This window comes from Micropterus dolomieu, linkage group LG11 (assembly GCF_021292245.1).
Source record: "Micropterus dolomieu isolate WLL.071019.BEF.003 ecotype Adirondacks linkage group LG11, ASM2129224v1, whole genome shotgun sequence".
NCBI classification, from domain to species: Eukaryota; Metazoa; Chordata; class Actinopteri; order Centrarchiformes; family Centrarchidae; genus Micropterus; species Micropterus dolomieu.
In genome coordinates, this window is record NC_060160.1 from 11663708 (window position 1) to 11675976 (window position 12269).

The 12269-nt window shown below is 40.2% G+C and overlaps 1 protein-coding gene across 4 annotated transcripts in view; it reads left to right on the top strand.

The window, feature by feature from the left end:
* Positions 1 to 8098, top strand: part of fermt2 (FERM domain containing kindlin 2) — a 46101-nt gene extending 38003 nt beyond the window's left edge. For 2 of the 4 annotated variants that reach the window (XM_046062024.1, XM_046062026.1), the window contains 4 exons: positions 3507 to 3527; positions 4849 to 4973; positions 5080 to 5221; positions 5737 to 8098. In XM_046062024.1, coding sequence (XP_045917980.1) covers positions 3507 to 3527; positions 4849 to 4973; positions 5080 to 5221; positions 5737 to 5910 — 462 coding nt within the window. In that variant the 3' untranslated portion in view covers positions 5911 to 8098. The remainder of the gene's footprint in view (positions 1 to 3506; positions 3528 to 4848; positions 4974 to 5079; positions 5222 to 5736) is intronic. The other 2 variants (XM_046062025.1, XM_046062027.1) reach the window with 1 other exon arrangement.
* Positions 8099 to 12269: the final 4171 nt, after the last annotated feature.

A 12269-nucleotide genomic window follows, 5' to 3' on the forward strand; every position in this document is an offset into this window, starting at 1 on the left:
TATATATATATATATATATATATATATATATATATATACACACACACACACCCACCCCCCTCTCTGCATGGATCTAATAACAAGCTTCTGTATAAGCTAACGCTAGCTGAACTTGCGCTGTAGTGTAAAATTCCACAAAAAGCAAGATGAAATTACCAACATTCAACCTACTACTCTTGTTATTTAGTTGGCTTCAAATGAACGTTCACACAGTTTCTCTTTACTGTCCCTCAATATAACAACCTCGCCCCAGCCTGTCGGAGTAACATGCTAACCGTGCAACATGCTAACCCCCAAGTTCAACAGACTAACATGCAAAATAAACACAACATAAAACATGTACAAAATGTACACCTTCCAAGTTGCAAGTCGGATCACGGATAGCCGGTATTGATCCATCTTTAAGCTTGTACCATTACTGGTCGGCCGTTGTTGATAAAGCAGTCCAGAGTAAAGTGCACACACACTCCATTGAGTCTTGACATGGGTATACAGGTGCTGGTCATATAATTAGAATATCATCAAAAAGTTGATTTATTTCAGTAATTCCATTTTCAAAAAGTGAAACTTGGATATTATATTCATACATTACACACAGACTGATATATTTCAAATGTTTATTTCATTTAATTGTGATGATTAAAACTGACAACTAATGAAAATCCCAAATTCAGTATCTCCGAAAATTAGAATATTCCTTAAGACCAATACAAAAAAAGGATTTTTAGAAATGTTGGCCAACTGAAAAGTATGAACATGAAAAGTATGAGCATGTACAGCACTCAATACTTAGTTGGGGCTCCTTTTGCCTGAATTACTGCACCAACGCGGCGTGGCATGGAGTCGATCAGTCTGTGAAACTGCTCAGGTGTTATGAGAGCCCAGGTTGCTCTGATAGTGGCCTTCAGCTCTTCTGCATTGTTGGGTCTGGCGTATCGCATCTTCCTCTTCATAGATTTTCTATAGGGTTAAGGTCAGGCGAGTTTGCTGGCCAATTAAGAACAGGGATACCATGGTCCTTAAACCAGGTACTGGTAGCTTTGGCACTGTGTGCAGGTGCCAAGTCCTGTTGGAAAATGAAATCTGCATCTCCATAAAGTTGGTCAGCAGCAGGACGCATGAAGTGCTCTAAAACTTCCTGGTAGACGGCTGCGTTGACCTTGGACCTCAGAAAACACAGTGGACCAACACCAGCAGATGAAATGGCACCCCAAACCATCACTGACTGTGGAAACTTTACACTGGACTTCAAGCAACGTGGATTCTGTGACTCTCCTCTCTTCCTCCAGACTCTGGGACCTTGATTTCCTAAGGAAATGCTAAATTTACTTTCATCAGAGAACATAACTTTGGACCACTCGGCAGCAGTCCAGTCCTTTCTGTCTTTAGCCCAGGCGAGACGCTTCTGACGCTGTGTCTTGTTCAAGAGTGGCTTGACACAAGGAATGCGACAGCTGAAACCCATGTCTTGCATACGTCTGTGCGTGGTGGTTCTTGAAGCACTGACTCCAGCTGCAGTCCACTCTTTGTGAATCTCCCCCACATTTTTGAATGGGATTTGTTTCACAATCCTCTCCAGGCTGCGGTTATCCCTATTGCTTGTACACTTTTTTTCTACCACATCTTTTCCTTCCCTTTGCCTCTCTATTAATGTGCTTGGACACAGAGCTCTGAACAGCCAGCCACTTTAGCAATGACCTTTTGTGTCTTGCCCTCCTTGTGCAAGGTGTCAATGATCGTCTTTTGGACAGCTGTCAAGTCAGCAGTCTTCCCCATGATTGTGTAGCCTACAGAACTAGACTGAGAGATCATTTAAAGGCCTTTGCAGGTGTTTTGAGTTAATTAGCTGATTACAGTGTGGCACCAGGTGTCTTCAATATTGAACCTTTTCACAATATTCTAATTTTCTGAGATACTAATTTTGGGGTTTTCATTAGTTGTCAGTTATAATCATCAAAATTAAAAGGAATGAACACTTGAAATATCAGTCTGTGTGGAGTGAATGTATACATTATACAAGTTTCACTTTTTGAATGGAATTACTGAAATAAATCAACTTTTTGATGATATTCTAATTATATGACCAACACCTGTAGATGAAGACTCTGATGTTGGTTCTTGTAGCCAACAACAGAGAAAATGCCGTGCTTTTCTTCTTCCTCATGTTTATTTGACAAGGGCAGACAGCAAGGTAGGTTCTCTCGTTTTCAGTGAGCAGTATGGTCATATGTGACAGAAGGAAAGGTTGGACTACAAACGAGGCGTTTCAGAAGAAAATAACTCCCTTTGGTTTGGACTTTGGCCTTTGTAACTTTGCAGACCTTTAACATGCACACACTAAAGGAAAAGGAAAAGTCCCCAAAGCATAATATGCCCTATTTAACATACTGTATAATACAGTAAAAGTCTCTGACTTGTGCTTGACAATGATGCTGGACAGCGCTAAAAAATTGTTGTTTTATCTTAGTGAAAATCATAAGCTTTTGCAAATGTCCCTGTCCACTGACCCATTTTCTTTAGAATATGAACAGAATATTCAGGCCTTATGTTTCAGTTTTTTTTAGAATTGAAAAAAACCCTCCTTGTTCATAATACATACTAGTTTGAACAGGGGGACCTGTCCGGGGCTGTGGTTCTGTCTGGTCCAGCTCTAGTCTGACACACAATCCCAGTCTGATAGGGGGTATCCCCAGGCACCACATGAAAGGAGTAGTGGCGTATGAACATTGTGTATGCACCTGTGCACTCACACGCATTTGTACTCATGTAGTGGGCGTGGGGCATCAGGAAATGAGCCGTGCCTGGGAATGCTGTGCGGGAAAACTGTCTGGGAAAGGCCCAACTCAGCTGCGACCTCTCCCCATCTCCCTTAAACTGAACTTCCTGTTGCGATAGTGGTCCTAGGAGACTTCCGTGCTGCATGTCACAGCGGATACACACAGGAATTTTTAGATTACTTGGACCAATGTGGTCTCTGGCCAAATCTATACATTTACTTGAGGGAAAACAAAAATGAATGGCACATTAAAAATCTGGGATTTTGAAAACATGGCACTCCTACATCGTGGTGCTGCTTTGTATGTGCTGCCATCTGGTGGATGGAAAGGAGAATTACAGAGAAGTTGTGTGATTCCTTCCTGTGAAAGTCTTATGAATAAACATGAATAGACCTGAAATGTACAGTTCCAGTGCTCATGTCCTTGATGTGAAACCACACAAATGTTGTGTAACTTCCCTCTTTTCTTTTATGAATGACATTGTCTGACAGCTGTTGTACTCTCTCCCTGTTGTTGCTGAATACTGCATGGCCTCCAGACTCCACAGCCCCTCTCCCCACTTTGTTTTTTTTAAATTACAATTATGGCCTCTTTCTTCATTGTTTTGGATCTTTCCTCCCTCAACATTGATCTTACTTGCTTGTTCTCTTTGTCCAATCTTTCTCTTCTTATGTATGCATCTCCTTCATTCTTCTGTCTCCTTCTCCCATCCCCACCTCCCATCTTCAGCCAGGCTATATCAGGGACTTGGTAAGTTGAGTTATCTGTTCACTGGGTGCCTTTTTAAAGCTTTAGAAACATGTATGTGCATGATTGTACAAACTCTGAACACTTTCTGTGTCCGGGTTGTGTCACCTAACCAACAGTAGTGCAGCTGTGTAACACGTCATAGTGGCTGATAGTCACAGTAGCATGGATAGAATCTCTTATTAGTTTGTGTGTTACTCTAATGTTTTCAGGGTGTGATAAGACCGGAAGGGACAAGCAAAACACTGAGATATTATGTATATGGGAAATCGGCTAAAACATGCAAAAACACCTGCATGGTCTATTTATTCTACTGAACACTGATACCAGACATTTATGAAAGCAAGCTATAGGTTTTTCGATTGAAGGAAGCTTTAACATGTTTTTGAATAATGTGTTTTACTTTTCTGCCTCTGTAAAATGAAAACCAGAGGCTAGACACTTGCTGAAAGTAATTGATTTATCACAGTTAAGCTATTATTTTATTGTTGTGTAGTTGATCAGGGACTGCTGAATCATTTTTGTGTGGATGCTTTTAAGTGCTTATGAGAAGCTGCGACAAATCCTAAATTGATTCCAAACAGCAACAAAATTAACAACCTCACCGATTAATTCCTGACACCCACATTAGCTTCGTTTTTTCTTTCAAATTAGATTTTTCCAATTTAACTCAAGAATGCAATGCTAATCTGCAACTGGCTGTTAGATGTTGGAGGTTGGCAAAATAAAGTTCACTGTGATGGATTGCTTTTTTCAGAAAATGTGCTGTTAGCTGGTTTTCATACTGCACTCACATGAACTGAAACCAGCTGTGACGTCGAGGCTACGAGAAGCACAGTTATAACTCTTAAACATGCTTTAAAAGACGTCACCTTTGAGCAGTGGCTCATTCTGGATGTTGCACTGCTTCTCCTGTTGACTTAGTTAAAATGTTGGGCTGCACCCCTAAAAATGACAGTTGGTGAATATACACAAGCATGCAGACTCGCACAGATTGAAAGCTTGCCTTGGCTCATTAACCGTAGTCTGGCTCCTCAGGGTGCTCATAGGTTTATATTTGTTTGTCTGTCTATTTTGTAGCTGTGTGAAGTAGACTTTTATTGTGACAGCTCTCTGGTTATTGGCTGACACTATGTGTGCTGATGGCTTTATGAAGTTAGCCTCACCTTGTTTTTGCATTGGGGGTGTGTGGATTTGGGTACATCGGGTGGTGATGGGATGCATTTGTTTACTGTGGGGAGTGTATTACTGTTTGCCGTGACTTAAGTGGTGGGAACATACTGAAAAAACATTTCTGTAATGTGTGTGATTGTGTATTTGTCAGATTTCAGCTCGGATCCTTGAAGCCCACCAGAATGTGGCCCAGATGAGTCTCATTGAGGCCAAGATGCGCTTCATACAGGCGTGGCAGTCCCTGCCTGAGTTTGGAATCACTCATTTCCTTGCCAAGTAAGTAATATTTCCGTCACCCACTCTCTTAGTTTTATTAGCTTACTTTATTTGATCTATACACTTTCATTTCACTGTGGATTCTCCTTTTTTTTCTCTTCTGCAGGTTCCAGGGTGGAAAGCGGGAAGAGCTGATCGGCATCACTTACAACCGTTTGATCCGGATGGATGCTAGCACTGGAGATGCTATCAAGACCTGGCGCTTCAGCAACATGAAACAGTGGAACGTCAACTGGGAGATCAAGATGGTAGTTAACTTATTGAATGTGACTGTTTTTAATTTAATTAATAATAATAATTAGATCATCAGAACAAGAGTGTTTTTATTCACTGATTCCAGCTTCTCCTCTTCTTTGATAGTAAATTGAGTATCTTTGGGGTTTAAACTCTTGGTTGAACAAAACAAGACATTTAAACAATTCAGCTTGGGCTATAGAGGGTATGAGGGTAATTTTTCACTTTTCAATGATTAAAGGGAAAGAAAGTGATTGTAATCCAGTACACTTATTGTTAAATACAGCAAATATTTCTTCACGGTTTGCTAGCTCTCTGTTTTGTGTGTGCTCTGAGAATAAATCTGGTTATCCTACACAGTCTGGGTCTGTAAATGGAAAACAAAGAAAGTGGTGTGGACCTTACCACACACACACAACCTTGTTCCAGCCAATTAAGTTTTGTACATCCTACAGTCTGCGGTACTCACTAATCACCAACAGGATTACATTTCACCGGTGTTCATTGAAGTTCTGCTCTGTGTGCTCAGGTTACGGTGGAATTTGCGGACGAGCCCAGCCTGTCTTTCATCTGTGCCGAGGTGGACTGTAAGGTAGTCCATGAGTTCATCGGTGGCTACATCTTCCTCTCCACGCGTGCCAAGGACCAGAACGAGTCTCTTGATGAGGAGATGTTCTATAAGCTGACCAGCGGCTGGGTCTGAGCTGCCCCAAACCACACATGGTTAACGATTGTAGGTCAGGGGCCAGGAGGGGAGTGGTCGGGGGGGAGGTGGAACCACAGTGTATGGGGTTTATTTTATTCTACCATTTCTCAGTCTTTTTAATTGTTCGGAGCTGTGCTAATATTGCCATGGCTGACACCGTTTTTATTGTTATAGTTTTTTTGCATTAACGCTGACAAGGTCATTTGTTACAACACTAATATTCGGGTGAATGCAGTCCAGATGAACTTTTAAATCTGTGAGCAGCTCTGTTTTCCTACGACCACCTGCCTCCTCTCCTCCTGGACTGACTGCCATCAACTTACGTCCATGACAAACCTCTAAAACCAATCAAACTCCAGATTTCATCCCAAAGAATCTTTATTTTTTTTTCTCTCTTTCTCCTTTCTTGAACTGGACTAAAGGAACTGACATCAAATATATCTAATTATTTATCCTAAATGACGGACTTTATCAAAGAGTCCAATCGAAAGGGTATGTGTAAACAGCAGTTGCCAGTGATCGCAGCACTACATGTCCATCCTATCCACTCTATGAAGGGTTTAATATCTTTGAAGTCACATGTAAGCACTTCTACAGTATACAGTCCTCGTATTTGAATAAGCTGTAGTTAAATTTCCTTTTTGCTTTTTGATGTCTGTTGTCTTTGTTTCAGAGCTTGTCCAGAGCAAAAGTCTCTGTGTCGAGTCTCTCTGTTGAAACCTCATTGTGTTAGCTGACAGGTGTGACATTGAGAGAGTTTTGTTTTGTATTTTATAGACTAATAGTGAGCACGTCTGAAAACACACTACAGTTCAGTGCACTGGGATGAGTGTCCTGTGGGTTTGAAAATCCGATGTAAACCTGATGCAAAAATGTTCATCTTAAAAAGTAATTTATTCTTGTCTTGAACCAAGGTAGATTACTAACGTCACAAGTTCACGTGTATTTAAAATATCCCGTCTTCTTGTTTTCAAATGTATTTGAAGCTACATGACTTTTTAAGATAATCGTTTCCCAGCTTTAAGAAATCCCGTTCGAGACTTTAGAAGGAAAGGTGTTTTCATTTTCTGATCTGGAAGTGCACATTAAAAAAAATATGTGCCAAAGTGCATTGATATTTTGCCAAATGTGTGTTTATGGCTGCTGTTCTGACCACTGTTATAATTTGCTAAATCTCAACAGCATGTTTGAAATTGCATCCAAAGATTTGAACCCCCTGACATCTCTTAAGTGCATGCACACTACATAACAGGAGGGATCCTCTCTCCCATGTTCCACCTTTTACTTTATTGCAATTCTGTTTTTCACACCATATAGTATTATTATTATTATTGTTGTTTTATCATTAGACACCAGCAACAAGGTCACAGAGTTTGAAGAATGAATATGCAAGATTTTTTTTCTTCTTTCCTCAGTATGAAGGATCAGTAAATGAAGTATTATTTTTTGTAACTAATGTAAAAACAAACATTTTATAGAATTGTACAGTTTTTTTCTGCTTTCCCGGGGTTTGAAAGTTTTTTTTCCTTTCATTAAAGAAGGGGGAAGCCATCTGTCAACATGTGTAGTATTCAGAATTGTGCCTGCTTACGTTGTGGTCTTACTGAGTTTTCAGATGAAGATATATATGAATATATATGAAGATAACACTAGTCTCAAACTCCAGGTTTGATTAAAATATTTGTTGAGTACATATTTTTTTTTTTTTAATACAGATATGTATGCCTTTTCAATGTGCTCTTTTTTCCCTTGCATTTCTGCTTCCTTTGTTTTTTTTGTTTTTTTTTCCTTTCTCTTCTACCACTTGTGGATTGCAAAATGTCCATTCATGGCCTTGTGTCATGTTTTAAGTTTAGACTGACGGTGATACTTAATGTGCATTTTTGCTGCAAATTTGATTTGCTCAGCTCATCTTTTTAAACTACTTCACTTATTTGTCTGGTTTTGTCACAACTGAAGTGTGCCATTTAATAATGTCCATATGAAGGAAACCCACATTTTTGAGACCCTGGAGTTTGAGACAAATCAGCAAAAGTGAACAGAGGTAAGAGTCTGTTTTTATTTTCTCTGATGTTGTTTTTGTTTGCCTCCAGTGTCAGGAGCAGCAGTGCATGTCCTGCTGTTCTGTTTTCTGACTGTAAAAAATGCATTTATTTTAAAAAATAAAGTAATTTTTATTTAAAAACGTGTCTTCTGTCTGTCGTTCGCCCAGAAGCAGAATGTCTAAAGGCATAAGGCAGGTGTGGTTCTATATTTTACCTTGCCTGTGGACCTCATCCCCAAACCCATTCATTCCTGCTATAGATTAGGGCTGTCCCCGACTAAGGATTTACATAGTCTAATCAGAATCATCAAGTCCTTCCTATAGTCGACTGATAGTCGAATCATGTGTGTTTTTGTGCACGGCGATTGCCAGGGGGTTGTTACACATGGTAGCTCCGCTTTAATCTTGAGAAGCTGCAGAGCTGCAGTCTCTTTTCATTCAATTTACACTGTAAATTTCGAGCAAAACGGGCTTATTGTTGACCCTTCTGTCTCGCTCTCTCTCGCCTGCCATTCAGCGGTCTTGAGTTTTGGTGCATGCCAAACTCTAAAAGAAGAAAATATTCTTTTTGTGTGGTTCATCAACGGTGATAAAATTATCCGAAAGTCCCGCGAGGTGCGGTCAACTCGGCACAACACGGGCGAAACTAGGGATCTGTCTCTACAGCAAGCGTTCCTCTTCCGCCAGCACACGCACACACACACACGCTACGCCTACACATGCGCACTGACGACCTAGGGTTAGGGTTACAATTTTAGATTTATTTACGCACTTTAAAAACATTTATTGGAAGTTATTATTTTTAAAAGTTTATTTACAGCATTAAACGTTGAAATGTTAATAGGCTGTATATTAACTTACTGGGAGAAAACTGGTAGTTCTATGTAAAATCAGACGTTGGGCACTCCCATATCGCCAAAATGGCATGATCCTTGTTGCGCTGCAAGCTTCTGTGAGATTGACAGTCGAATCAGGCTCCGCCCATAGAAGCATCGAATCTTCGACTATTCAGGGTCAGGCCTACTATTCATAGTTTTCAGTCACGTGACATTCACGGTACCTGGAGGGCAAAACAACCGACCAACATAGCAGCTCATACCGCGACTGCCCCGTAGAGACGCCGCAAAAGCAGTTACATTTATTTGGATCACCTCTCAACTAAAGAAAAAGAAAGATATGAACACAAACTCCAAGTGTTTTAAGCCTCCATACATATTTTGTGTGTCAATGACGGCAGGACATACAGTATGTGGGCTTGCCAGTGTTTATTGTAATGAAGCAACATGTCGCCCTGAGCAAGGCTGTGGCTCATTGATTCATCTTTTTAAAAGTCTGTGGATGTCAATGGAGGATGGCACAGAAGAATGAGCTATACCAGGCTTTGGCTACAAAGGATGGATGACAGCCTTGATTTGGTATTTTTATGGGATTTTGTTGACTTCTAGAACATTATAGAATATTACAAGCCCTTATCCCCTTGACTAACTGTGTTAGTCTTGAAGGAAAAGAAACATGAGCAATAGAAACATCTCCATATGTTAGTGGACTTCTGAGATGCTTCATCAGATCTACTGACAAAAAAAAGTCCCAATACAGTAGTTCTGTGCACTGACACAGATGTTAATACTGCTAATAATTCACGCAGTTGTCCTACAGACCTCCCCCAATATGCAGCATTACTTTAAGTCAGTTATGTTAAAGTCAAATTTTAAAACTTGTTTCTACTGTACCCTGCATATGTACTGCACATGCACTGGTTATATTTCTCCACTAGAGGGCAGTGCACAACCATATGTGCTCCCCATCTCTTGACTGCTGTCTCATTCCAAACTTCTCCAAAGGTTTCTCCAAATCTGACATGTTTACCTGGCATCCCAGCAGAAAACCAAGTGCCAGATTGAGGAGGAGATTAGATCAGAGAACGCCTGCAGACAGTCTGTCTATTTGCAGGCTTTCGCCCATTTCCCTACAGTGGACACGGCACACGTTCGTCTGTCACCTGCTGAGCATCTGGGATGCGGAGGTGTTAGTGGCCGTGATAACTGGGGAGCTGCTTACACCACCTGATATCCACAGTAGTATAGTGCAGCATGGGTTGAATAAGGAAGGTTTTACAGTAGAAAGATTTTAAAGAAGATGATCATTGTGAACACAAGTGACAGTTTAGAGGTTGAACAATTGCTAGTGTGAGATTAGACGAGGTCAGATAGCTCTAATTACCATATCTTCAGATAGTATTCATTTTCCTTTTTTTCAGAAAGTGTTAGTGACACTATGGCAGTGATTCTGGGGCCCCAGGAAAAAATACATTTGCCCTGCTATTGGGCATATTTCATCTAATAATTCAGTTTTACTCTTGCAAGTATTGAATCATTGATAGCTGACACTACATTTCAACAGCCGGTGAGCTTGAATCCACCCTCCAGGCAATTATGAGATTACATGAGGTGTGCAGCATTGCATTGAGAACAATGAATTTTATTTTGCAAGAACACCCTGTTCTTGTGGATGATGGGTCTCAATTCAACACTAAAACTGGCAGCCCTGACAGCAGTAACTTCCAAGAAAGCTCTTGAAGCACACAGAAAATCAAGACTCATTTGTAGATGGGATTTAGACCCTTTATATTCCCTATATAGCCTATACTCATGTGGAATCTGGCCCATTGTGTTCACAGCGTGAGTGGGAAGTAGAGACGTCTCTGATTATGATGGCTCCAGCTAGTGACATGGAATTCTTCCGACCCCTTGGGAGGACAGGGTGGATGGTGGCTTTGATGTGACAGAAAAGAAAACCCAGGGAGGAGACTTGAAAATGACATAGATTATGTTGTGCGCAAAACAATTTCAATTCAGGAAGTCAAAACATAAAAGAAGTAACACAATACAGGGAGCAAAATAGCACCTGTTACCATTCAACACAGCAGCTTCCTGGCTGAACCAAGTGCATAATTCAGTTTCAAGGAAGCACTGCTCTGCTTTCCTCATTCCTGAAGTTCACAGCCAGTTAAAGTCATTATTAATGCCACAGCGATCTTTCTCTAGGAAAGTGTTTCTGACATTCACCCCTTTTGCCTGAAGTGAATAGAGTGCTACAGATAATGTCAGCCATGACAGCGGCTGTACCGATTAGCTGGTTTCAGGTAAGCCTTGAAATTTCCTTGAATAAATATCTCTCTTTTTTCTCCAGACCAGTATTTTGACCTTGTCTAGATCAGTAGGTTTTTAATTCTCTTTTTTGCTGCTGTCACCAACTGTCAAGAGGTAATTGTCACATTTCATGGTAGCTGGAGGTTAAAATACTTGCAGCTAAGATGATAGAAAGTGAGGAGATCTTGCTGGTTTTCAATCTTGCATAGTCATTCATGGTCCTTAAGAGGATAATTCATACTGACTTTGGTGATCCACAGACTTCATCTAGTGCCACCAGAGTGGTTGACATTTTTGTTTTTTTATTGCTGTCTTGACAACTATTCTATGGATTGTCACACAATTTTGCAGACATTCATAGTCTCCAGATGACATACCCTGATGACTTTGGTGAACCCCTGACTTTTCCTCCAACAGCACCATTAGGGTTTGTGTGAAATGTCTCTATAGCCATTGGATGGATTACCTTGATATTTGGTACAGACATTAATGTCCTCCTCAAGATGAATTCTGATGACTTTGATCTAGTGCCAACTTCATTTTGCCATCAAAATTTCACTTCGTCCAATACTTTTTCTTTTAACCAAATGCTTGCAAAACTAATGGAAATGCAGCCTCAGACTTACATTGTGTTTAGAGCTAATAAGAAAATGCTAGCATGCTAACATCCAAACTAAGAAGGTGACCATGGTAATCGTGTTAAACATCATCAGTTTAGAACTGCCAGTGTGAACATGTTAGCATTCTCATTTTAGCATTTAGCTCAAAGTACAGCCTCGGAGAGCTGCTAGCTTTAAACAGGCTACGTTTTTCTTTGCCATTTCTCTTTAACTAGCTGCGGATATAAAAATAACTTTATCTACATATTTTTCTTAATCAATGCCTTAATCAACATAATTTTGTAAAGCAAGTGTTTTTTCAGCATAATTGAAACCAATGTATATTTGGGTTTATAAATCAACAACAAATGGTATAAACTTTAATCACTAAGTAGACCAATGTTTCACACTCCAATGTGTGTGCTGCATTGATTCCCTTACGTGATTTTTGTAAGCCAAACCAGTAACACTATTTAACTGTCCTCTTTGCTGAAAAGATAAATGCATTACTCAGGATACTGAAAAATCGTACTGCAAAAAGCAAGTAAACAATGTAGGATTCAC